The 27,696-nt window shown below is 37.7% G+C and overlaps 1 protein-coding gene and 1 pseudogene across 9 annotated transcripts in view; one reads left to right on the plus strand and one right to left on the minus strand.

The window, feature by feature from the left end:
- UBAP2 (ubiquitin associated protein 2) overlaps nt 1-27,696 on the plus strand; it is a 71,723-nt gene that overhangs the window by 13,233 nt on the left and 30,794 nt on the right. For 4 of the 9 annotated variants that reach the window (XM_045580053.1, XM_045580056.1, XM_045580054.1 and 1 more), the window contains exons 2-9: nt 2,409-2,548; nt 8,220-8,297; nt 9,902-10,012; nt 13,921-14,074; nt 16,771-16,848; nt 18,729-18,783; nt 20,303-20,406; nt 26,633-26,695. In XM_045580053.1, coding sequence (XP_045436009.1) covers nt 2,450-2,548; nt 8,220-8,297; nt 9,902-10,012; nt 13,921-14,074; nt 16,771-16,848; nt 18,729-18,783; nt 20,303-20,406; nt 26,633-26,695 — 742 coding nt within the window. In that variant the 5' untranslated portion in view covers nt 2,409-2,449. The remainder of the gene's footprint in view (nt 1-2,408; nt 2,549-8,219; nt 8,298-9,901; nt 10,013-13,920; nt 14,075-16,770; nt 16,849-18,728; nt 18,784-20,302; nt 20,407-26,632; nt 26,696-27,696) is intronic. The other 5 variants (XM_045580055.1, XM_036433542.2, XM_045580057.1 and 2 more) reach the window with 3 other exon arrangements.
- Nucleotides 5,073-7,967, minus strand: LOC118716663 (annotated as a pseudogene).

Genomic DNA, 27,696 nt, shown 5'->3' on the forward strand with positions numbered 1-27,696 from the left:
TGTTAGTGTGGATAACCATGTTGACAGAAAATAAGGTAGCCTGAATTTGTTCAGCAAGCATCCTTTAGAAGCATATTCTGGGGTCGTCATTATTTAAGGTGTTTTTTTTCTTTAGGATTGCATTCTCAATATTTATGTCAGTGGCCTTTTGTAATAACAATTTATGAATATATAACCCAGAATGAACCTTAATTAAAAGAGAAACATGATTATTCCCCCAAAATAATAATTACATTTAAAGTATGCAATGTACTTTTCATGTTTCACAAGGCAATTGTCCTGGGTCAGCCATGGAACAGGGGCCATTACTATGAATTATTCATTATCAAATGTGGATTGATGATTAGAATGGAAATATAAAGTCTTTTTATTAAGGTAGCGAATTAGCAAAATTTTAGTAGTTTGAAACAAAAAAGAGCTTATGGTTCTTCTGATTGACAAGTGAGGATTCAGGCACATTACATTAAAATATTTAGTTGGAGTAGCAAGGCTACTCAGACTAAAAGTTTTTTTGTAAATCAGAAAACTTATTTTTAAATATATATATTTTATTGATTTTTTACAGAGAGGAAGGGAGAGAGATAGAGAGTCAGAAACATCGATGAGAGAGAAACATCGATCAGCTGCCTCCTGCACACCACCCACTGGGGATGTGCCCTCAACCCAGGTACATGCCCTTGACTGGAATTGAATCTGGGACCTTTCAGTTTGCAGGCTGACGCTCTATCCATTGAGCCAAACTGGTTTCAGCTCACTCTTATTTTACTTTGGGGTTGGGCACACAATGCAATATATAGATGACATACTGTATTTTCCGGCATATAAGACAACCCCTAATTTTACAGTTAAATCATAGGTTTAGGCCTATATTCGCTGTATAAGACTACCCCCCCACTTCAAAGAAAAGACTTACTTTGCTGTCAAGATCTACAGCAAGATCTACAGGTAATTTTTGTGCAATTTTGGTCTTTTGCCCCCGATTTTTGGTTTACTTTTTTTCGTTTCAAAAGTATACTTGAAGTCTATATAATTTTATTAACCAATGTCACCCCAGTAAATTAATTAAAAAAAAACCCAAAATCTTGGCATCCATTCAACTTAGCTTAAGTTTATTTCTGTACATGCAGATTTTCATCACCAGATGGCACTCTTGTAAAAAAAAATTCTCATTTTGTTTTATTTAACTAGTGGCCCGGTGTACAAAATTCGTGCATAGGGGGAGGGGAGAAGGGGTGTCCCTCAGCCTGGCCTGCACCCTCTCCAGTCTGGGACTCCTCAGGGAATATCCGACTGCTGGCCCCCTAGGGAAGATGGTGACATAACCACAAAACGACATACTAACCTGAGGACTGTCTGTATATGCATAGCCCATGGACACAGACAATAGTGTGGAGAAGGCCTGGGGTGGGGCAGCAGTTGGTTGGAGGGGGGAAAGGATGGGGAAAAGTGGGATATCTATAGTACTGTCAATAATAACAACAACAATAATAATAAAGGACTCTGCTTTCAATTTGTCTCGTTTGTATTACTGGAAGTGGAATTACTGGACCATCTAGTATGTAATTCTATTTTTTGAGTAACTTCCTTGTTGTTTTCTGTAGTTACTATAATGTTGTACATTCTTAACAGCCATATTTAAGAGTTCTTAATTTCTTTGCATCCTTGCCAAAATGATTTTTTATTAGCCATCCTAATGGGAGTGAAGTGGCATTTCATTATTATAATCATGTTTTGGTGGCATATTATATTTTTTACATGCTTGATAAGTAGGTATTTAGTAAATACTTGTTGAATAAAGTAAAAATAGATGCACTATTGTTTTATCTCCTTTGAAGACTTGTTATTTTTGAGAATTTTTGTGAGTTTATTTGTGCCAAACTGTCGATCGTTGCTGGGAAGCTGGGAAGCTGGGAAGCTGGGATAATGCTTCCGAGAATGGCAGTTTTTCACTTAGTTTTATACAAGATTTGTTGTTTATAAGAGGCTTTTGCCATTTGGTATGTCTTGTTCCTGGATATCACATTTTGAATTGGATTATTGCCAAGTAAAATTTTGGCCGGATGCAGTTTTTTGTGTTCAAATACCAACTGCAAATGGGAAGAGCACATAAAACTACATGTGGTAGAAACTACATGCAGTATAGTGGTAAAATAATTGCTGAATAAAATTCATGGTATTTGAGATTTTTGTTTAGAATTGTTGTACTTGTAAACCTTAGACTTTAAATTGCATTAGTAAATTGGCTTAAGTGCTGCCAGGAAAATCTAAAATCCTAACTGGTTGTTTTCTTGAGAATTTGTATTCTAGAGAACCTTTGATCTATCTCATGCTTTCTCCTTGCCTTGTGTTTTATTCTTGCTGTTTACTATGATTTGCAAGTTTTGCTCACCATGCCTGTTTTGTTGCAGATTTTCTATTTTGTAAACACGTTATTTTGTATATACTGTATATGATGACTTCGGTGAGCAGTGACCGTTCCCGCGGTGCTCGGGAAAAAACACAGATTTCAGCGACACAGGCAACACAACTACAGAAACAAGTAGTACAGGTAAGTTTTTGTGGAAGTCTTGTGGAAATTAAGGGAGCACCTGTGCTTTAATGTTCTTCTTTGTAGGAAACATCAGGATTTTAAATCTCATTTTTAAAAAGCAGATAGTATGCCCTAGCTGGGTGACTCGGTTGATTTTAGAGAGAGGGAGAGGGAGAAAGAGAGAGGAGAAATAAGAGAGACAGAAACATTGATTGGTTGTCTCATATGCATCATGACCAAGGATCAAACCCACAACTTGAGTAGTGCCCTTAACTGGGAATCGAACCTGTGACCCTGGGGATGACACCTCAGCCAGCTGAAACACAGCAGCCAGAGCATGAATAGCCTCTTATCAAAGATGAAATACAAGTTATGAACAATTATAGGTGCAACCCTGCTAATAATGAAAGAAATAATAAGACAAATTTTATTTGTTTATCAAATCAGTAAGGATTAAATGCTTGTCTTTTCAAGGAGGGTCAAATAAAATGTGTTGGAAATGTAAAATGTCTGTTTCCCACTCAAGTAAATTCCTTGGGCTGATTTCCAGAGAATCAGATTCTCTAGACTGGAGGAGGGAGGACTCCCTTCTTCCCGATGATTGTCACTAAAAGTTTTTCTGGGGGCCCTTTGGGGATGACTCATTTTCTCTGATTAGAAGAAAAACTGCCAGCTGAGTTGTGGGAAGGATTTCTAGGCCCTTAGATAACTAATTTTTCTTTTTATAAAACTATTTGTGAGAATTTCTCAAAATAGTATTATATAGTAATAAATTTGTGCGTGTTCATTTATTTATTAATCCCATGCTGGGAAATATATCCTAAGGAAAAACCTTATTGGGGAGGCTTTTTTTTTGTAAGATGTTTATTGCCCAATTCTAAATGTCCATAGAGGAATTCTGAGAACCTATCTAGGTAGCAGGTTGTAAGAGAGAAATCCATGAGCTCTCCTGAATCTGAATAAACCTGAGTTTGGGCCCTTGTTCTGCCACTTTACTAGTTAGTTTATACTGAAGTATCTTTGAACTTCAGTTTTTGTTTTTGTTTTTAATTTATTTTTTATTGTTGACAGTATTACAGATGTCCCTCATTTCCCTCCTTTTGTCTCCCTCCACCCAGGCCTCAACCCACCCCAAGCCTTCACCACACTGTTGTCTCTGACCATGGGCTGTGCGTATATTCGTATACGTTCTTTGGTTGATTTCTTCCTGTTACCTCCCCTACCCTCCCACCTACCTCTTCCTTCTGAGATCTGTCCGTCTGTTTCATGCATCATGCCTCTGGACCCATTTTTTTCATTAGTTTGTTTTGTTTATTACATTTCACCTATAATGAAATCATGTAATATTTGTCTTTCTCTGACTGGCTTATTTCACTTAGCATGATAATCTCCAGGTCCATCCATGCTGTTGCAAGGGGTAAGAGATGAACCTCAGATTTTTACTAGTAAAATCATGCTTTGAGAGTTAGAAAAAAACTTTGAGTTGTACATATTATTCCTAAATATCTTTTTAGATCTCCAGATGTTAACAGTTATCTTTTTCTCCCTGGTACAAAGGACGAATTACATGCTCCTTTTCCTCTAAACCTCTTAAGAATAAGTTGCAGATGTGGTGCTTCTTTACCTGTAAATACTAGTAGACTGTGTTAATGATATTTATCTTTGGGTGATGTGCAAAAGGATGACTTAATCCAGCTTTATTATATTTTCCAAATTTTCTGGGTGACGTCCAACAACAAACATTTGAGTGTACTATGAAAGGTTAAAGTTGATGGTGTGTGGGCAGCCTAAATAGGAATCTCAGGTGGTGAATAAAGAAAAATTTAATTTATTTATTTAAAGGAAAGGGGATAGGGATATCCAAAGGGAAGGGCTATACAGCACTGAGCTAAGGAGTATTGGGTCAATTAGCAGCCCCTCGGCGACCGAGACTCTTCTTTGTATGTAGCACTGGTGGGAAGGATTTGTAGTCGGTGAGTTGTGGGGTCTTGGTTGATGGGTTTAGGCGGTGGGGTTGGGTCAACAGGACTGGGAATGTGCAATTGGGTGCTTCTTGGCATTTTTAGTTCCTTCTGTGGTTGATTCCTAGTGTCCGGCATTTCATTGCCCAACAAGTCTTCCTGGTCTTTGTTCTCCTCTGGCGGGGAAGCCTACAAAATGGCTGTTAAGAATTATATTGCCTTATAAGACCTAACATACTATAAAAGCTATCAACACTTTATTATAAAAGTAGGTTAGCTCAGTATAAGCCAAATGAATGGAAGAGAGATCCAGAGGAAGATATTAGTAATGCTGCTTTTCTTGGCAAGAATTTTTCAACTTGACAGTTGTGTTAATGTCACTGATGCTTGTAGGAGAAGGTGCACTAATGTTTAACTTCGAATTACCAGTTGATTCTGCTTATTCCTCTTGATTTCACAAGCTATACAGACCTCTTCTCAGTTGTTTGGGCTCAGCCTGGCAATTTTTTAAAAATTTTTTTATCATACTCTATGTTTGTTTATCTCATGCTTAATTTTCTTTTTTTTCCTGACTAAAGGGTAATTTCTATTACTTTTATGTTCAGAAAACTCAACAATGTACACTTAGCCCAGCTTGGTGGTCAGCTTTTTAGCCTTGGCCTTTTCCAGCTTAGCAATGGGACCCAGGATGTTGCATCCACATTGAGAGCGGATCTCATCATATCTAATTGGATAGCCTCCACCAGCTTAGCCAGAGCACCTGTGTCTTCTGTGTGAAGGTGACGGTTGTGCAGGTCTTCCTGTGGACTAGACATCCTAGCTTGGCCTTCCCCTTGATAATGCAGTAGGGAACCCACATCTTACAGCACAGGGCAGGCAGGATGCACATCATGTGCAATTGTTGATCTGCTGTGCCTTCTTGTTCTCACCAGGGTGGTCACAGTGTTACTCCTCCCAAAGGGCAGGAGGCTCCTTGGTGGGGAAATCTCCTTTCCCTGACAGCTTTTTCTCAGCCTGGGCCAACAATCTCTTTTCTTGCTTTGTCTCTGATTCTGTACTTGTGGGTCAGCTTTAGCACTAGAGTTGCTGTTTGGCCCTCCCAAGGCCCAGGTGAACTGGTTAATGGCAGGAGGTACTTTTAGATGCTTTTAAAAAATGGCCGTTTGCCGCTACAACTGAATGTGAGGGGGGCACTTGACAAAATGGATGAGGTGTCTTTTGGGTTAATTCTTGGGCCTTTCCTCAAACGGGATTTACCACTTCCTTGGCCTGCTTCTCCACAACAGCAGAGACCTGCAAACACCTTCTCCTTAGTCGTCTTTCCTTTTGGTGTCTTGGGCGGGAGGAAAGAGCTAATTTTCTTCTTGGCTAGGGTAATTGGCAAAGGTAAAAATATTTAAAGGCCTAATTGAAAACACTTTATATTTCATTAATATTCTATGCTAGTATTGCAAAACTGTACTTGTTAAACAGCTATTAAGTGCATCAGCTGTGCTTTCAGAAGTTATTTCTAGATGGTCTGAACCCTTTCAAGAATAAAACAGATGATATCATTGAATTAAAATACAAAGCATATTTGAGTCATAGTACTTAAGCTTAAAAAACTAAGTCTGAATAAATTAAGTAATTGGTACAATATTTACCTTACATATGGTAATGAATAGTGAATGACTTGTGTGGGTGAAATAGTGTCAACTTTGGAATGAAATATATTTTAATTATAATTCAAAGTGTGTGTATACATTTTTGGGGGACACCCTATATACCCATATATTATGAATGTATAAACAAATTAGGTATAAATTGGATCTTTATTGTGTTTATAGTATATAGTATATCTCCCTTTGAAACATATACATTCATATATCGTGGCTATATATACAAATTAGGTATAAATTTGATCTCTATACTCTTTAGGTAGTAATAAAAAATTAGTAAAATGCAAGACCTATCCAGGTAGCCAATAAACATTATGCTAATAGATATTCACAATAAATTGTGTGTTTTTCTACAAAGTAATGTGTTTATATTCTGTTTTTGTTTTTATCAGAAAAACAAGTATATGCCAAATAAATATTTTTGATACTAGATGATTATATCATTGGTCACAGTAATTTTCTTGTGGGGTATATGAAAATTTTGTAATTTAAGAAAATTTGTTTGAAACAGTGAGTATTAGTGTGCTTGGAATGGAGTAGGGCTGAATGAATATGAGTAAGAGACAGTATTTAGTCTTGACACTCAGAGTGCAAGATATTGTTAATTGGGACAATGGATACAAATTAATCATGTAGGCTTTCAACTTTAGGGGCACCAATGATTTACTTTCATTCATAAAATGTTTCCAATCACCTATAACCCAAATGTATCATGAGAAAGTGCCATGTTTTCGGAGCTCATCTCCTTTGATTTTTCCTTTTTCAATTATTTCATGTCATTGGTCCTTTTGCCTGCAGCACTGGGACTTCTCAGTTGGTTATGGGTCAGGGAAATGATTGTCTAATGCAGTGATCACCAACAGGTGGTCCATGAGGTCCAAAAGGCTGGCGACCACTGGTCTAACATGCAGGTAGGTATAGTGAAAGTATATGTAAGGCCCTATAAATATACACTGGGTAGTACTGAGGTTAAATTGGCTACATGAGAAGACACAGAGTTTCTATACAAACATTTTTCTGGTTGGAATGGTGTAGCACTGTAGTGGTTCAACTGAGGTGACAATAGGCAGGCATATATAGGAATGAAAGGATTGGCCATTAGATTGGAGGGAATAAGCCAAAGCTAGCTGGATCTTATATAAAGACTAGGGGTTATTTGAAATATATATGTACTTAAAGTAGAGAAAAGAAAGTTGTCCATTATTAGTTCTTGCGAGGATTATTCAGTAATTTGAACTGTTTAACTTTTTAAACATGTATTTTGGGAGTTAGTATAAATTTTAGCTAACAAGGGTAACCGTTTTGGAGTCATTTTAGATTTATCAGAAAGTTGCAGAAATAGAAGAGAGAGTTCCTATATAGCCCTCACCTAGTTTCCCTGTTATCATAACCATAGTACTTTTGTCAAAGCTAATAAACCAAATTGGTATATTATTATTATTAACTCACTCACAAGAGTATAACTTTTTCCATACCTTTTAATTTATTATTTGTTAAAAACACCATAAAATGAAACCACAATACGTAATTAAGTAACTTGGATTTTTTAAAAAGGATTTTGAGTTTAAAAATCAGCTGGAAAAGAGTTTTCTGCAGAGGTGACTAATTTTATGTTTGAAAGTGTCTTTAATTTTTTTCTTAATCATTTTTTATTGCAATTAAAAATAGTAACTTTTACTTAGATAAATCTAGCCTTTTAAAAACTGACCATGATACCTTTTTAGAGTTGACAGAGGAGCTTTTTTGTTCTGATAGTCCTGGCAGTTGTTTTTCACTGTTCCTTGTTCTTCCACTTTCTCTTATTCTGGCTACTCCCATCTCTCCAGGGGGAAGAAAATTCAAATGAGTCCAATGAAGATGAGTAAGAACTTTAGGTCATTTGGCCAAGTAAATAGGACCTTTACATTATTTAATTTGATATTTAATTTACCTTATGGGTACGGGTTGTGTATGTTTTCTATTACCGTAGTTGCTGGAGTGCTAGAGAGTTTTTATTCGTTTTGCAGCAGAGTTTGGCATTTAACATATTTTTGTACTCAAATCTTAACATTTTTTTTTTGTACTTTCCAGGTAACAGCTGAACAGATGCGTCTCGCTCAGGTGATCTTTGATAAAAATGATTTGGAATTTGAAGCTAAAGTTAAACAGGTATGTTTCTGGCAAAGGATGTTACCTATTTTTGTTAATGTTTTAAAAAAAATTTTACTAGAGATTTTAATTTTATTTTTAAATATATTTTTATTGATTTCAGAGAGGAAGGGAGGGGGAGAGAGATAGAAACGTCAATAATGAGAGAGAATCATTGATCAGCTGCCTCCTGGTTGCCCCCTACTAGGGATGGAGCCCTCAACCTGGGCATATGCCCTGACTGGGAATATAACCATGACCTCCTGGTTCATATGTCAGTGCTCTACCAGAATTGCTCCTTGGAGTGAACATCCCACAGTGAACTCCTTAGCACTTTACTATGTAAACTTTGTTCTTTCTTATAGTTTCTTTTGTCAGACTAATGATATTTTTGGATAGTCACAAAAAGAATTATTAAAAATGATAGGCTTCATTCTCTGGAATGATATTTATATACAATTTAAGACATACTACAAATTATATTTTATCTGAATAGCATAGCAGATACACAAGCAAGAGCATTGGTTCAGGAGTTCAGAGTTTTAAGTGCTCTTTAGTTCTGTCTCTTACTGATCCAATCACTGAAGTATTTTTAAAAGTATTTTTTTAAAAATAATTACCCAAGGATACTTTTCCCATTGTTTTAGAGAGAGTAAAGAGAAGGGAGGAGGAGAGGAGAAGGAAAGAGAGAGAGAGAAACATTGATGTGGCCTTGACTGGTTTGACTCAGTGGATAGAATGTCGGCCTGCTGACTGAAGGGTCTCAGGTTCGATTCCGGTCAAGGGCATGTACCTTGGTTGCGGGCACATCCCCGGTGCTGGTCGATGTTTCTCTCTCATCAATGTTTCTAGCTCTCTCCCTTTCTCTCTGTAAAAAAATCAATAAAATATATTAAATATATATATATATATATATATATATATATATATATATATATATATATTAAAAAAAAGAAAAGAATATCCAGTCCATCTGTTTTGCACATGGACAAATTTCCCTACATAAGCTATTACCATTTGGATTATAACATATATAAGTTATAATATCTAAGTTCTCACAGGGAATTCTGCCGTGATCACAAAACTCACTCCTACACATACTATATTGTCAAGCAGATTCCACAGATTGCTATGTTTGACATAATTGAAGAAATTCCTTTGGTGCATTCTGTATAACAAGAGAAATTAAACTGCTTAATATTTTCATCACAAAGAGCAATCAGATTAGGCAAAATAAGGGTGTTTCAATGATCAGTTAACAAATGTTAACATATACGTGGTCTTTGGGAAACATAAAGTCCATCTTAATATTTGTGTAGTTTAGAATTTTAGGAATGCTGGCTATGGACCAAGTTTGAGTAGACAATAACTGATCCAGAGTATTCTAAGGATGTTGATATACATGTGTATGCTGCTGATTAATAATTTGTTTTGCTCATCTTGAAGGAGGGTTGATTTGTAGTTTGACTAATATTAGTGAAAAGACGTTTGGTGGCCACAAACAAAACAGGTAAAAGCTCAGAGTGTAGAAGTACTGCGTAAGTTCTGTCTTTATGGAGAAGAATCTTAAAATATCAAGCACCATTTTTGGGGTCTCCCTAACCATGTTTTTATAATTTCAACAGCTTATGGAAGTGACAGGAAAAAATCAGGATGAATGCATAGTTGCCCTACATGACTGTAATGGAGATGTGAACAAAGCTATCAATATATTGCTGGAAGGGAATTCAGACACGGTAAGATTATTAAGTATTATTCAATGATTTGCAGTGCTACGATTTGTTTCCAACCCCATATTTCATTTTAAACTTCACCTTATATGGGGGTGGGGATGGAGGGAATTGTGGGTGCCATTCCATATTAGTTTTAAGTTCCAGAAAGAATACTAACCTGAAATGACTGTTTTTGTTATATATGGTTTCTTCATGAAGTCGTAGAATCTGAAGACTGGAATGAGAACTTGGTCATCTACTCCAGCCTTACACAGTTTCCAAAATTCTCTGGGCCTGTGGATATTTTCACCACCTGAAAAAACTTCTCTTGGCTCCACTGCTCATGTTTCTTCATCTCAGTCGTCACCTCTTACTACTCCTTATATCTCTAGACTAACAGAAAACCAGGATTTGCTGGTATATCTATTTCTGTGTGAATATTCTACAGACACATTTTTCATGACAGTTCAACAGATATATAAAAGGAGAAAAGTTTTTTAATGTTTTTCTTTTTCTTTTTTTTCTTCTGTGTGTTTTTTAGCTTAGAAAGTTTTAGGAATGTGCAGGCACACTTTTAGGAAGGCTTCAACTAAAGCCACACCAGGCAGCTGCCAGCACTAATCTTTTGATTCCTGTGTGGAGAGATTGCACAATATTTCATTTGTATTTTTAAGTTGAGGAAATCTCTTCCGAGTAGATTAAAACAGATAATGACTTATTGAAAAAGGGGTACAAAGATGACCCATCAAAAAGTGCTTTCCTTGCCCAGTTGGTTGAACATCATCCTGTGCACTGAAGGGTTACTGGATTGATTCCTGGTCAGGGTGTATACTGAGACTTGGGCTCAGTCCCCGATCCCTGGACTGGGCATGTACAGAAGGCAGCCAATTGATGGGTGGCGGTCGTTGATGCGGGTGACGGGCGGGAGGCTGGCGGGTGCGGGAGTCTGTGCGGGTTTGCGGGGATTTCTTTTGGGCGCGGGAGCTCGCTTGCGCGCGCTGCTCTTAGTCGCTCGTTTCTTTTCTTTCTTTCTCTTTCTCTCTTTTTTCTTTCTCTCTTCTCTCTTTCTTTCTCTCTTTCTTTCTCTCTTTCTTTCTCTCTTTCTTTCTCTCTTTCTCTCTTTCTCTTTCTCTTTTTCTTTCTCTTTCTTTCTCTTTCTTTCTCTATCTACCTACCTACCTACCTACCTATCTCTTTCTTTCTCTCTCAAAACAAAAACATGTCTTGGTTAAGGATTAAAAGGGGGGGAAAAGTGGCTTCTTGTCAGTATTCAGGTTTAATCATGCTCTCAGTTTTAGGGATAGGCTGCATTAGAGTCAGGTTGTATAAAAATGAACTGCCATGACAAGGTGAAATGTAAAATGAGTATATTTTTTAATCTGAAACAAGAAAAATGAATTTTGTAGTTATTAGGTACTTGGGAAAATCTTTCGCTATTTGAACATAAGCAGTATTTGTGGGTAAAATTCCATGCAAAATAACACTGGTCCACATGATAAACCACAAAATATGTCAGTTTGTTGGGAAAATATATAATGTTAAGTGATGAAATAAAACTTTGAATAGCTTTTGTTTGCTAATAGGCATGTATTTACTGTTTTGTTTTTTAAATATGGGGAATGTGTTTGCCTCATTGCTAATGGATTCACTGTAGAATGGCTGTTATTTTCCAAATGAACTAATGGACTTTCCTTTTTATAAAAATAATATGCACAAATGAAATATATTTAAATTATTAATTAGAGCACCTATTTCTTTTTTATCGTAGAGATAGGGCAGGATACTACTTTCTGCTACTTTTCCTTTACATTCAGCAGATTTCATTCTTTTCTGTGGTAGTCGGGTGAATTTTTCTTTTTTCTTCTTTTTTAATATATTTTATTGATTTTGTACAGAGAGGAAGGGAGAGAGATAGAGAGCTAGAAACATCGATGAGAGAGAGTCATCGATCAGCTGCCTCCTGCACACGCCCCCTGGGGATATGCCCGCAACCAAGGTACATGCTCTATCCATTGAGCCAAACTGGTCTCGGCTGAATTTTTAAGTCTAAAACGTCTAGTTCTCTCTTTGTGGTTTATTGAGTTTTAATTTCTCCCCTGGGACTGAATCCGAAGGAGGTGTTCTGGTTTGAATGTTACATCAAGAATGTCTTTTTGGCCGAAACCGGTTTGGCTCAATGGGTAGAGCGTCGGCTTGGGGACTGAAAGGTCCCGGGTTCAATTCCGGTCAAGGGCATGTACCTTGGTTGCGCGCATATCCCCAGTAGGGGTGTGTGCAAGAGGCAGCTGATCGATGACTCTCATCGATGTTTCTAACTCTCTCTCTCTCTCTCCCTTCCTCTCTGTACAAAATCAATAAAATATATATATTAAAAAAAAAAGAATAGAATTAGAAGCAGTGAGATTTGCTCTAAAAAAAAAAGAAAAAAAAGAATGTCTTTTTGTCTTCTGCTTGAACTTAGAAATCACACAGTGGTAGCCAGATTTGGCTTGTTTTCTTCAAAGATCAGAAAACAAATTAGTGCTTGAATACAGACACAAAAGGTGTATGCTTGATTGGAGATAAGAGGACTGTAGGGGAAATGCAGAAGCAGAGGGAAAGTTGTTTAGGATTATTTTGTGGTGCATCTTTACTTTCATATTGTTGGCCTTGTCTCTGACCTGGTTGCCGTGTGCAGCATGGCTAACCAGAAGCAATAAGGAATACCTTCTGACTGGGGTAGAGAATTAATTGGAGGTGAGGAGGAGGAATATTATGTAAATACTTTAGCTAGGACCTAGAACATTTATTTATTTATTTATTTATTTTAAAAAAATATATTTTATTGATTTTGTACAGAGAGGAAGGGAGAGAGATAGAGAGCTAGAAACATCGAACAGAGAGAGTCATCCATCAGCTGCCTCTTGCATACCCCCCACTGGAGATGTGCCCGCAACCAAGGTACATGCCCTTGACCGAAATCGAACCCGGGACCCTTCAGTCCCCAAACCGACACTCTATCCATTGAGCCAAACCGGTCTCGGCTGCCAGTTTTCTTTAATATTAATATCTAACATTAGTGTGATTTCAGCTAGAAGCTAGAACATTTAAAGTAAACCATGAAAGCCTGGCCAGCATGGATCCATGGTTGAGCATTGACCTAGGAACCAGGAGGTCACAGTTCAATTCAGGGCATATGCCTATATTGTGGGCTTGATCGCCAATGTGGAGTGTGCAGGAGGCAGCTAATCAGTGATTCTCATAATTGAGGTTTCTGTCTCTCTCCCTTTCCCGTCCTCTCTGAAATCAATAAAAATAAACTCTGTTTTGTATACTGAACTGTAAACCTACTTTTGCCCCATCCTGTTTATGGTATGATTTGATTTGGTATCACCATTAGAGGAGAGATGGAGAAGGAAGGTTTTATAAATAAATCATTGACTTCTCATTGGAATAGGTCTTTGAGGTTTAAATTTCAGGTACTTAAAAAAACTAAACCAAAATTTTGTCTATTAAATTTTTTTTATAGTTTGGGTAACTGAATAGGGAAATTTTAGGGCATCATTTTATGAACCTTTGTAATCTTTGAGCTAATCTATATATTTAATAGACTTAAGCCCTACTACTGAAGTAGGTGAGGGTAGCTTCGGGTGGGAAATGGGAGAAATAACATTTACCTTACTCACAAATTAGCATAGAAAAAGGCTTTTTTGTGGTAGAACAACAGAGTATGTTATCAATTCAGCTAGTTGCTGTAATCTTTTGTGCTCTATATAGCAAAGGAGCTTAGCAAGAGATTTGCTGTCTTTAGCATTGGAAAGTAGAACTATATGGAAAAGAATTAAAATGGTAGACAAGCAAGCTACAAGGCATGGATAATTAGGTTTGGAAGATATATGCACACACTCTTAGTAATTGTACACTCTTTGAATGACAACTCTTATCTTCGGTAGACTTCATGGGAGACTGTAGGGGGGAAGAAGAAGAATTTTGGAAAAGAAAGTTCAGAAAACAAAGAGAATAGAGAGAAGAGAAGTGAGAGAGAAGTGAGTCGTGGACGTGGAAACAACAACCGGAAAGGAAGAGGTGGCAATCGTGGGAGAGAGTGTAAGTATAGATCTTTATCCTGAACTTTTTATGATGGAAATTTTCATGCACGCTGAAAGAGTGGTCCAAAGAATGTCCATAAATCTACTCCCTCAATGCACCATTTGCTGTTACAATTTACATTTGGGTTCTAATGAACTACTTAGTTAATTTAGTAATTGATGCAATTTCATATCAGCATTGACCAGGGCTGTAGTTAGTTAATTAAGTTGTGTGTATTATCACTGCCTTCTGTCTGGCCAGTATGGCTCAGTTGGTTGAGCATCATCCCCTGCACTGAAAGGTTCCTGGTTTGATTCTTGATCAGGGAACATTCCTGGGTTGTAGGTACAATCTCCAGTGGGGAGCAGGCGATTAATGCTTCTCTCTCTCATTGATGTTTTACTCTCTCGCTCTTCCTTCTTCTCTCTCTAAAATCAATAAAAACATTATATATATATATAAAAGATTGTGAATCATATACATCCTCTAATTTTAAAGGAGAATTTTTATTCACTGATAGATGAAGCTCTTTATTCTTCCTCATGGTATAGGCAAAGGTTAAAATAAATGGTAAGTTGCTGAATAGGAAAGATTTTCTCAGTACTTTCCATTTGACCCAAGAACAACAACCTGCTGTACAGATATACCAAAGTAGCTAAGTTATGAATGAATAAAATGTAAATATTAAATATATCACCTTAAAGACTTTTTTAAAATCTTCACTTGAGGATATGTTGATTGATTTGAGATAGAGAGGAAAGGTTGGTGGTGGGGAGGGCGGGGGAGAAATAGAAAGAAAGAAAAACATTGATATGAGAAACAGATCTTTTGCCTGCTGTACACATCTTGAACAGGGATCAAACCTGAAACCTAGGTATGTGCACTGAGTGGGAATTGGACCCTGCAACCTATTGGCTTATAGGACAGCACTCCAACCAACACTCCAACCAGCTGAGCAGTCTGCCAGCACTGACCTTAGAGGTTTTTGTTAGTTTATTCCATGGATATTTATTGAGTACCTGCTGTATAGCAAGTACTCTTAACAGGCATACAGCAATAAATGGTACAGACATTTTTGCTCTCCTAAAACTTACCTTTTTAAAAAAATATATATATTATTGATTTTTGTACAGAGAGGAAGGGGGAGAGATAGAGAGCTAGAAACGTCGATGAGAGAGAGTCATCGATCAGCTGCCTCTTGCACACCCCCTACTGGGGATATGCCTGCAACAAAAGTACAATACATGCCCTTGACCGGAATCGAACCCGGGTCCCTTCAGTCCCCAAGCTGACGCTCTATCCATTGAGCCAAACTCGTCCCGGCTAAAACTTACCTTTAATAGAGGTAGAATGAAATGTAACAATAAAAAGTAACGTTTTATATTAATAATATTCTAATGGTGTTAATAGAAATTATGCTGTGGATGAAAACAAAGGACACAGAGATTGGGATTATAAAGAGAGGTAAATTTAAATGGAGTGGCACCTTTATGTAAATTCATAGGTATTAACCTCTGAAGCAAGCTGTGCCAATATCACTCATAAAATTCCTATATTATATAGAATCATTAATGCCAATATAGGTACGAGGAGAAGAAAAGACTGTATTGGCATCTTCTGGACAGAATTCTATAAAAACCTGTCTCTAACATTAATTTTTTTTTTATTAATATATTTTATTGATTTTTAACTGAGAGGAAGTGAGAGAGATAGAGAGTTAGAAACATCGATGAGAGCCGAAACCGGTTTGGCTCAGTGGTAGAGCGTCGGTCTGCGGACTGAAAAGTCCAAGGTTCGATTCCAGTCAAGGGCATGTATGTTGGTTGCGGGCACATCCCCAGTAGGGGGTGTGCAAGAGGCAGCTGGTTGATGTTTCTCTCTCATCGACATTTCTAGCTCTCTATCCCTCTCTCCTCCTCTCTGTAAAAAATCAATAAAATATATTAAGAAGAAAGAAAGAAACATCGATGAGAGAGAGTCACCGATCAGCTGCCTTCTGCACACCCCCCACTGGGGATATGCCCGCAACCAAGGTACATGCCCTTGACTGGAATCGAACCCGGGACCTTTCAGTTCCCAAGCCGACGCTCTATCCATTGAGCCAAACCAGTTTCAGCTAACATTAATTTCTTTTTCCTTGATGGCGTTGTTTTGCTCTTCTATGTTTTTCCAGACCTTAAACCTAACTAGTCAGCAAATGTGTGGTGTATTACATAGTTGAATGACAAATGTGTTTTTTTGAAACAAACTTACTTTAGGGGAGGCCAAGTCCAAATAGAAGAAATAAAATGTGGTATGTCATTTTAATTTCTTTTTAGAACTTTTACCTATAACTAAGGAAGATTACTCAGTTTTTGAACCACTTGGTGTCTTTTTAAATATATATTTTCATTGATCTCAGAGAGGGAGAGAGAGATGGAAACATCAATGATGAGAGAGAATCACCGTTCGGCTGCTTCCTGCACTCCCCACATGGGGGATCAAGCCCGAAACCTTGGCATGTGCCCTTGACTGGAATCGAACCCAGGACCCTTCAGTCTGAAGGCCGATGCTTAATCCACTGAGCCAAACCAGCTAGGGCGACTCACTTTTGTTTTTCTTCTTCTTTTTAAAAAACCTTTTGGTTATATTTTAGCTATTTTAAAAAGTCTTTTTGTTCTTGTTTTAATAGTTGTCTGGTATGATTATATATGAGACCCTCTTTTATTTCTTAGTTAGAGGTGAAGAGAATGGAATTGATTGCAATCAAGGGGACAAGCCTTCAGACCGTGGCAAGCGCACCCGTGGAAGAGGTAAGATAGAATAAGCTCTATATGTACATATTTTTTCTCCCTGAAACCTTTGAGTATAAATTCCAGACCTCATGCCATTTTATATACCCCTTAATATTTTAGTGTGTGTCTCCTAAGGAAAAAAAGATAATCTCCTACAGAGCTATCTTAAAAAGATAAAAGTCAGAAAATTTTTACTGATGCAATCTATAAGCCTTATTCAGAAAATTTCAGTTATCTTGCTAATGTTTTTATAGCAAAAAGGAAAATGTTTTGGTCCAGGATCTAATCCAGGATCACACACTGCATTCATTCATTCATTTATTTATAAAAGATATATTTATTGATTTCAGAGAGGAAGGAAGAGGGAGAGCAAGATAGAAACATCAATAATGAGGGAGAATCATTTATCAGCTGCCTCCTGTATGCCCCCCTCCCTACCTGGGGATCGAGCCTGCAACCTGGGCATGTGCCCTTAACCAGAATTGACCCTTCAGTCCATAGACCAACATTCTATCCACTGAGCCAAACCAGCTAGGGCAGATCACACATGGTATTTAGTTCCCATGTCTCTTTAGTGTCCTTTAGTCTGGAACAGTTCATCATTCTGGAAAAGTCTTTGTCTTTCATGGCCTTGATGCTTTTGAAGCATATGGACTCTTGTAGACTGTTCTTCAATACCATCAGATGTTTCTTCTTGATAAGTTTCATCTATTTTGGGCAGGTACCACAAAGGGATGATAACTATAATATGATATAATGATAATCGGTTTATCCCATTACTAGTGATGTTAACTTTTATTTAGGTAGGAGCTTTCGGCCAAGTTTCTTCTATGTAAAGTTACTATATCCCCCACTTAAGTATTTTTTGGTGGGCAGTACTCAGAGACTTTGTAAATATTCTTCTTTTTTAATCAGATTTCATTCACTAGTATTAGAATTTGTGAATTTCCTGAAACAATTATTTTGACACATTTATAATCAGGCTTCTTTGCTAAGTTAAAGCTAATACATGGGATATAAGGGCGGATTTTAAGCTTCTTCCTCGACGAATTCCAGTCTTCTTTTTTTTTTTTTTGCTGCTGTCATTTGTCTAATTTAAGCTGCTTTAGGATTGGGGAAAGTGTATTCCTGTTTCTCTGAGAATATAATACCCTGACTCAGGGGCAGTTAGGCACAGTTTGCCTGACTCCCTGGTCTCTAAACTACACAGCTCAAGGGATGCCCTGCTTTTTATTGGGACGAACAGTTCTCTGGGCATGGGGACAACTCAAAGCAACCATATTAATCATTGAACCAACCCTGAATATTGGGGAACTTAAAGAAATTTTTAAAATTTATTTGAGTGACAGAGAGGAAGGATGGGAGGGGAGAAAGAAAGAGAGAGAGAGAAACATCGATTTTATTGTTTCATTTGTTTGTGCATTAATTGATTGCTTCTTATATGTACTCTGACCAGGGATAGAACCTGCAACCTTGCCATTTTGGATCAACACTCTAGCCAGAGTTAATTGGCCAGAGCTTGAGATCTTTTGTCAATACAAAGAACTTTAGGACTAGTCATAGGCCAGAGTGTGTAGTGTGTGCACTTTCTGGCACATTTGGCTATTATCAAACCCTTTTACAGTCTTCTGAGTATGAATGGAGGGAATTGCTTTCTACATTTTTAGATGCTAAATATCACAAATAGTATACAAGCAGATAAAATTTTTTCTATCCTTTGAAATCAGTAACTTTGTACATAGGTGTGTCAGTAGAGACTAGAAGATGGAGTGTACCAGAGGAAATGATGGTGCTGTTAGGAACAGTGACAATATTGAGTAGGTGCATATAGGATAAAGTAGGTCAAATTGTAATTGTGTAGGACATAAGTATTATTTTACACTATAATTTTTTTTAAGGATTTGGACGTGGCAGAGGGAGAGGGGCAGGAAGAGCCTCAAACCAAGGCATGGGGTAAGTGTAGCCATCCTATTTTTGTAGTTCTCCAGTTGTTATCGAAGGGTTTCCTTCCTCTATTTTATGCTCAGTTTATTCTGGTAAGTAAGGTGTTTCCTATACTTAAGAGGAAGTAGTAAAAAAGTTAAATAGTACAAATAAAATTGTACTGCATTGGACCTTAGAGCAGAGTTTCTAGCCTTGACCCTGTTGACATTATGTATTGGATAATATTTTGTTGAGATGATTGGGCATCCTTGACAATGTAGGATGTTTAGCAACATTCCTGGCCTTTCCCTACTAAATGCCTGTAGCACCCTTTCTCAAGTTACAACATTCAAAAATGTCTCCAGACATTGCCACATGCTCCCTGGGAGGGAGGCGCACAATCACCCCCAGGTGTAAGCCACTGCATAAGAGTTGCGTTGGTAAACTCAGGAATTGTCTTTGAATAGTAAGTAAATGCGATGTTTATTTATATAATAGTTTTTTCCTGAATTGAAATGATGACCATACTGTTACTAAATAAATAGTATAATCAATAGTTTTTTCATTTTTTCTTATTGTTCTTTAACTTTTTCCTGCTTCTAAAATTTTAGCTCCCCCTGGATTTTTAGAAAAATAAAAAAAAAGTTAAAAAAAAAAGTGTTAAGCATCTTACAGAAACCACATGTAGATTATAATAAAAAAAGGAAGGGATTGGTTCCAGGAAAAGCCTTTTTCTCTCCATAGCTCAGGGCAGCACTGTTTGGGGTCATTTCCTTTAGGTACCTCATGCCATCCTTTTCTTCTTGAGCTCCCTGGAGACAAAGGAAGGATGAAAACACTTAAACACCTATGTCCAGCACAGTAGCCTTAAACTCTTTTGTGGATTTTACTGTATACTTTCAAACTTATCCCTTCATAATTTTTTTTTTTTTAAAGTTAATGATTACAATTAAGCTGGGGGGAAAAATCTGTTGTGAAAATTTTAGAGACTATTTAATTTGAATCTAGTTACTAGACCTCTGAGTCATGGGTGTTTAGGATTTTAATGAACAACAACAACAACAAAGAAGAGGTACTGAACAAAACATTTTTGTTTCTTTTTAAAAAAACATTTTTTTATCAGTTTTTCCATACAAAAAGGATCACATACATCTGTTATAAAAGGATCAAAGCTAAACTTGGATTCTAACTTGGGAAGAAAAGACTTGCCTGTTTAAGTCTGGGGTTAGTTTTCGGGGGGCTTTCCATAGAGCCCTCATGCTGCCTACAATGATTATGCCTCCACACCTTTAGAATGCAGAGGACAGCAACTTAGGGAAATAGGGGTATCTTATAAGAGTGTATAGAAGATCCCTAGGCAACTCTGCTTTTCAGAAAATGTGCATCCTAATGGCAAGAGGAATGAGCTATAGTTAAATAGGAGAAGGAGGGTGAAGTTTCATAGCATCTCTTAGAAAAGAAATGACTTCTTTTGTGAGAGATGATGTACAGTTACTTTTGTGACTTTGGTGATTGCTTCATTTGCCTTTATTCTTTATTTCAAACCCAGGACATTTAATCCTGCAGACTATTCAGAGTCTCCATCTATAGATGGGTGTGGGACAAAACCAGTAGTTTGGGAAGCTGCTCACAATGGTGCAGATGAGGGAAGTGGTAAGTGTCTATTCTTATCAGAGATGTATTTTTAAAGTTTGCTATAGCATGCATATAAAGATGACATCAAAGTGTGCTGATGAAGAATAAGGAAAAAGCCTGCTGTCCTAAACCTGAGACTACTATTAGCCTGTCCTTATACTTCCAAAGTCTCTCACTTATAAATCTCATTGATGATAAGACATTTGATTTTCCTTTCTGCACTCTGAGGAATAGGTTATAATCAGGCTATGTCAGCACAGATCCACACTCAAATTTCAGTATGTCATGGATTTCTTTGTATTAAAATTTTAAAAATTAGTCAACATTCAATATTATATTAGTTTTAGGTGTACCGCATAGTGTTTAGGCATTTGTATAACTAATGAAGTGATTTCCCTGATAACTCTAGTTCTTCCCCAGCCCCCTTCCAACCCCTCACCATACCCCCACCAGTGTGTCAGGGATTTATAGACTTTCTTAGCAGACTTATTACTGGAAATACCATTGCTAATGGTGGACAGTAAATTTGGCCAGATAAAGTGGTAGATGATAGATGGGCTTGGAGCAATAATTGCTTTTGCAGGTTTTTTTCTGTATCCTTCCGTTTTTATTTCTTTTCTAAAATTTATGGGTAGATATTTGTTCATAGGGTATGTTTATGTAATAGAGCTTTTTGGAGGATTTGTTCATGATCAGAACTACTGCGATTGTATTTATTACTCAAGGTATAATTTGAGTCCAGCTGGAGTGGCTCAGTTGGTTGAGTGTCATCCAGTGCACCAAAAGGTTGTCAATTCGAGTCCTGGTCAGGGCACAGGCCTGGGTTGTGAGGTGTTTTTTGTTGTTGTTGTATTAATTCTAACCAAAGCATATTTTTCCATTGATTTTTAGAAAGAGTAGAGGGGTTGGGAGGAGAGAGAGACATTGATATGAGAAAGACACATAGATTGGTGTCTCCTGCACACGCCCAGGAGATGTGTCTTTGACCAGGAATTGAACCTGAGACCTTTCGGTGAGCAGACTGACTGACACACTACATCTACTGAGTGACACCAGCCAGGGCTGGGTTGCAGTTTCATCTCCAGTTGGGGAGCATACAGAAGGCAACCTATCGATATCTCTCTCTCTCTCTCCCTTTCTCCCTCCCTCTATATCCTTAGATGAGGATTTTTTAAAAAAATTAAGACATAATTTGACACTTTTATATAGCATCAACTCTGGTCAGGAAATAAGACTGCACAATCATGAACTAGAAATCAAAGATAATGTAGAGATCAATAAAAGTTACAAATGGTAATTTGAAAAAACTAATAAAATTGATAAATTTATTTGAGACTGTTCAGGGAAAGGAGAAGCATAAATAATTGATTCTAGGAATGAGAAAAGGAATATTGATATTCTTTATAATTAAAGATGTGAAAAGATCATAGGAAGACTCTTTATGTTTATACATTTTGTGCTAACATTTGCAATTACACAATGACTTCACTTCAACACAGATATAAAGTCTTTTTTGAGCGGCTCTTTTTCTTTTTAATTTAATTTATTACTGAAAGTATTACAGATGTCTTCATTTATTTCCCCTATTGACCCCCCTCCACCCCATTCTCATCCCCTCCCTAGGCGTTCCCTACACTATTGTCTGTCCGTAGGCTATGCATATCCTATCTAATAAAAAAGTAATATGCAAATTGATGTCACTCCAAGACACCAGATGGCCGTCCCCATGTGGACACAAGATGGCCACCACAAGATGGCCTGCAGTGAAGGGCAGTTTGGGCATTTAGGGGTGATCAGACCAGCAGAGGAGGACGGTTTGGGGTGACCAGGTTGGTAGAAGAGGGCAGTTGGGGGAGACCAGGCCAGCAAGGGAAGGCAGTTGGGATGGGGGGGAGGGGGGACCCAGGCTTGCAGGGAAGGGCAGTTGCGGGGGACCAGGTCAGTAGGTAGGGCAATTGGGGAGACCAGGCCTGCAGGGGAGTGCATTTGTGGGTGACAAGGCCTGCAGGGAAGGACAGTTAGGGGTGACCAGACTGGCAGGGGAGGGCAGTTAGGGTTGACCAGGCCAGCAGGGGAGGGCAGTTAGGGGCAATCAGGCCAGCTGGGGAGCAGTTAGATGTTGATCAGGCTGGCAGGGGAGTGGGTAGGGGGTGATCAGGCTAGTAGGCAGAAGTGGTTAGGAGCAATCAGACAGAGGCAGGTGAGTGGTTGGGAGCCAGCAGTCCTGGATTGTGAGAGGGATGTACAACTGCCCGTTTAGGCCCGACCCTGATGGGATCCATTTTGAGTTTATTCTTATGTATGGTGTAATTTGGTGATCTAGTTTCATTTTTTTGCAGGTACGTATCAAATTTTCCCAACACCATTTATTGAAGAGAGTGTCTTGACTCCATTGTATGCTCTTGCCTCCTTTGTCAGATATTAATTGAGCGTAATGGTATAGGTCAATTTCTGGGTTCTCTTAAGAGTTTACTGACATTTCAATATCAGTAAACTCTTAGATATATATTCAAGATAATAGGAGACAGGTTCATACAAATATTCTTAGAAGCATAACTCATTATAGCTAAAAAGTGGAAACCAAATGTATTTCAGTTGATGAATAGATAAGTATAATGTCTGTCATCTCTACAATGGAATATTCATTCTGCCTTTAAAAAAAAAAAAAAAAGAATGAAGAACTGCCTGGCTAGTGTGGCTCAGTGGTTGAGCATCAACCTATGTACCAGGAGATCAGGGTTCAATTCCCTGGTAGGACACATGCCTGGGTTATAGGCTCCATTTTTAGTGTGGGGTATGTAAGAGGCAACCAATTGATTTTCTCTCACCTTTGATGTTTTTGTCTCTCTCCCTCTCCCTTTCTCTCTGAAATCAATAAAAATATAGACAGACAAAATGAAGTATTGCCCTAGCCTGTTTGTTTCAGTGGATAGAGCACCAGCCTGGGGACTGAAGGGTCCCGGGTTCAATTCTGGCCAAGGGCACATGCTTGGGTTGCAGGCTCAATCCCCAGTAGGTGGTGTGCAGGAGGCAGCCAATTAGTGATTCCCTATCATCATTGATGTTTCTATCTCTCCTTTACTCTCTGAAATCAATAAAAATACATTAAAAAAAAAAAAAAAAAAGAATGGATGAACCTTGAAACATTATGCTGAAAGAAAGAAGCCAGTCATAAAGGACCATATGTTTTATACTAGAGGCCCAATGCACGAAAATTCATGCAAAAGCAGGCCTTCTCCCCGTCCCCCCCAGCTGCTGGCACCAGCTTTTCTCTGGCACCCGGGACCCAGGCTTCCCTCCTCCTGCTGCCCGCAGGCACCTGGGACCTGGGCCAGCCTCAGTTCGTCAGGAAGGATGTCTGGAAGATATCCGATCTAATTAGCATATTACCTTTTTATTATTATAGATTGTATGATTTCATTTATGAGAAGTCCCCAGATGGGACAAATACATAGTAACAAAAGTAGATTGGAGGCCTTGGGGGGAAATAGGTACTAATTACTAATGAATTAAAGATTAATTTTTGGAATGATGAAAATATTCTGGAGTGGTTGCACAACTTGTGAATATAATAAAAACTATTCAGTTGTGTACTTTAAAAGGAAGGATTTTATGCTGTGTAAGTTAAATCTCAATAACAAAAATGAGTTCTGTGTATTTCTTTACAGAATAAAGGAGAAAATTCACATAATTTCAGTAAGGAAAGCATTTGACTAAATCTACCATCCATCCTGTTTTGTTTTGTTTCTTTAAAGCCAGGCAAGTCTGAAATATAAGGAGATTTTCTTAATCAAACACAGGACATCTACAACATTTACTGTAAACATTGCAGTTAATGGTGATGTGTTGAATGTATTTCCTCTGGAAAAAGATAAAGCATATAAATCTCACTTTCTATTCACTAGTGTACCAGAGGTTTTAACCATTGTACTAAGGAATAAAGAAGAAAAGTCAGAGGGGTTGAAGGGGGGGGGGGGGAGACACACACACACACAAACACACACACGTGTCATTTCTAAAAATGTTATAAAAGAATCTACAGAGAAATGATTGAAATTAGTAAGGGAGTTTTAATATATTTTATTGATTTTTTTTACAGAGAGGAAGAGAGAGGGATAGAGAGTTAGAAACATCGATGAGGGAGAATCATCAATCAGCTGCCTCTTGCACACCCCCTACTGGATATGTGCCCGCAACCAAGGTACATGCCCTTGACCGGAATCAAACCCTTCAGTCCGAAGGCTGATGCCAAACCAGTTTCGGCAGTAAGGGAGTTTTAAAAGGTGTTGCATAGATGTTCAATAAACATTTTTCTTTTTTACTGAACTTATTGGGATGACATTAGTTAAAATTATACAGGTTTCAGGTGCACAATTCCACAACACATCATCTGTATACAACATCGCCCTGAGTCAGGTCTCCTTCCATCACCATTTATCCCCCTTATACCTTTCTATAACTCTTCCCTCCTCTCTGTAATCCCCACACTGTTGTCTGTATCCATTTTTTCCTCAATCCCTCCATCTACCTACCCCCAGTCCCCTAACTACTCCTCCCCCCACACCTATTAGCCTGCTCTGTCTGTGGGTCTCTCTCTCTTTTGCTTGGTAGTTCATTTTGGTCATTGGATTCCATATATGAGTGAAATCATATGGTACCTTCTATTTCTTTAAACCATTAACAAAGAGAAAATGGAAACAAATTGATGGTCTCAAAAAACAACAAATGACTATGAAGCAGTCTAATGATACACAGGATGGTAAATCTATCTATGAAAACATAAAATATATAAACTCATACTAAACTATAAAATTGAGAGATTTAAGAAAAATAGAAGGATTTATCATTTTTAGATATTTCAAGTCTTAATACTATGAAGCTTAGTTTTTATTGACTCACTGTATGGACTTAATTGATGTATGATAGTCCCCAATGCCCATGCATGGTCTATGTGGCTCAGTTGGTTGAGCATCCTCCCATTCTCATTCACCAAAAAGTTTTGGGTTCGAGTCCGGATTAAGGCACATATCCTAGTTGTGGGTTTCAACCCCAGTCAGGGCCGGTAGGAGAGGCAACTGATTGATGTTTCTCTCTCACAGCAATGTTTCTCTATCTCTTAGTCCCTCCCTCTTTAAATCAATAAAAACATAGTCTCTGGTGAGGATTAAAAAACAAACAAAACAAAACCAGCGGCCCTGGCTGGTATAGCTCACTTGGTTGGAACATCCTTGTATACATCTAAAGGTGATAGGTTTGATTCTCGTTCAGGGCACATAAAAAGGTTGCAAGTTCTATACCTGGTCAGGGCATGTATGAGAGGTAACTGATCAATGTTTCTCTCTTACATCGATGTTTCTCTTTCTCCCACCCTCTCCCTTTCTCTCTCTCTTCCTTTCTCTAAATTCACTTTTTAAAAAAGAAAATTGACCTCACTATTTTAAAAAGTGAGGTTTATGGAAGTGTATATATTACCCTTTTAAGAAGAATAAGTGAATTCCAGCAAATACATGTAGTTATGTAAAATAAAGACAGTTGTTCTGTGCTATTAATGAACAATTACAAATTGGGATAAAAGAGAAAAAAACAGTACCATTTATAGTAGTACAGAAATATGAAATATTTAGGTGTAAATATGATGATGTATGTGCAGGGTGGGCTCTTTGGCCCCTTGAGTTTGGCTCTTCCACAAAACACCACGTGTGGGCGCAGGATTGAGACTTCGTGGCCCATGCGCAGAAGTCAGTTTTCGGTTCTCTAAGGAAATTTCAATCGTTGTAGTGTTGATATTTGACTCTGTTGACTAATGAGTTTGCCGACCACTGGGGCTAGGATGAAACATGACTCTTGACAGTATATACTTACAGTATTAAAATCAAATATATTCCTAGAGTCTCTACATTTAGCCAAAGTAGAAAGACTGAAGGATAGTCAAAATATTTACTAAAATCAGTGTACCTTTTACATAGTGTGGAATCCTTTCTTTGACGAGTGGGAAAGGAGCCTGGTGAACCTAGGAGTAAAAAAGGGGTAGCTGATGCAAGTTGAATGTTCAAGAGCCATCTGGCTAATAAGACTCCTATTTGAATCACAGTTGTCTGTCACAGGACGGATTACAGTAAATTTTCCTCTCCTTGGAGTACGTTATATAGTATAGTGAGCTCTGATGCTTTCTTTTCTCTGTTTAATTTACTGACTCCTAATTGTTTTGATCTGTTAAAACCTCCCATTTTACATTGATCTACAGAACTGGCATCAAATGCTCAAAAGGTAGCTCAGGATCTGCCAAACAATTCTTACGGACACAAAGGTATGAATATTTTATTTAAAAATTTTTCTTAGTTAAGAATTTTATAAAATGCTTACAGTATCTTTTTAAAAAAATCAAGATTAACCAATAGAATATATCAGATAAGTATTTATAATTTATATTTTTACAACTACTTGATAAAATAATTACCAGCTTTTGATTATGGAAGTTTTTCAGATTGGCCTTCAAGGCAACACAGATTTTTTGCATCATCGTTTTCCTTTCTCCTATATGGCTAGCTTATATGTGCTTTTAACAAAGGACCAACATCAAAGTTAAAGCAAACATAAAACATACATGTCAGATTTATTGTCTTAAACTGAAAATAAATTAACATCATTGACATTTTCAGTTATATTTGACGTATAGGTCTATAAGCCTGTAATGGGAACCAAGCTCTTACTGTAAGATTTTAATATTCCAAAATAAGGTTGGGACCTGACTGTATTCTTCTGAGGTCTGGTAGTTTTTATAGTCTATGTATTTGGGGTGGGTTACTGCAACAACTTGTGCCTGGCTTTTTTTTTTTTTTTTAAAGCAAGAGCATGTTCACCAATCTACACCCAGTTATATTCCAATGCTAAGTGTCCAGGAACACATCTGGCCTCAGTAGAACAACGAAAGCCGTTTCTTGCTGTTTTTTTTTTTTTGTGTGTTTTTTTTTTTAATATATTTTATTGGTTTTTTACAGAGAGGAGAAGAGAGGGATAGAGAGCTATAATAGAAACGTCGATGAGAGAGAAACATCGACCAGCTGCCTCTTGTACACCCCTTACTGGGGATGTGCCTGCAACCAGTGTACATGCCCCTGACCGGAATCGAACCTGGGACCTTTCAGTCCGCAGACCGACGTTCTCCCATAGCCAAACCGGTTTCGGCTGTGCCTGGCTTCTTTTGTGGCTTTCTCCTCTTATCTGCCATATCACTTTACCATGTTGCATTGCTTCTTACAATGCAACATATGTGTACATTATGTTGTCTTCTGCTTCCTTTTAATGTAC

This window comes from Pipistrellus kuhlii, unplaced genomic scaffold (assembly GCF_014108245.1).
Source record: "Pipistrellus kuhlii isolate mPipKuh1 unplaced genomic scaffold, mPipKuh1.p scaffold_m20_p_12, whole genome shotgun sequence".
In the NCBI taxonomy this organism is placed as follows: domain Eukaryota; kingdom Metazoa; phylum Chordata; class Mammalia; order Chiroptera; family Vespertilionidae; genus Pipistrellus; species Pipistrellus kuhlii.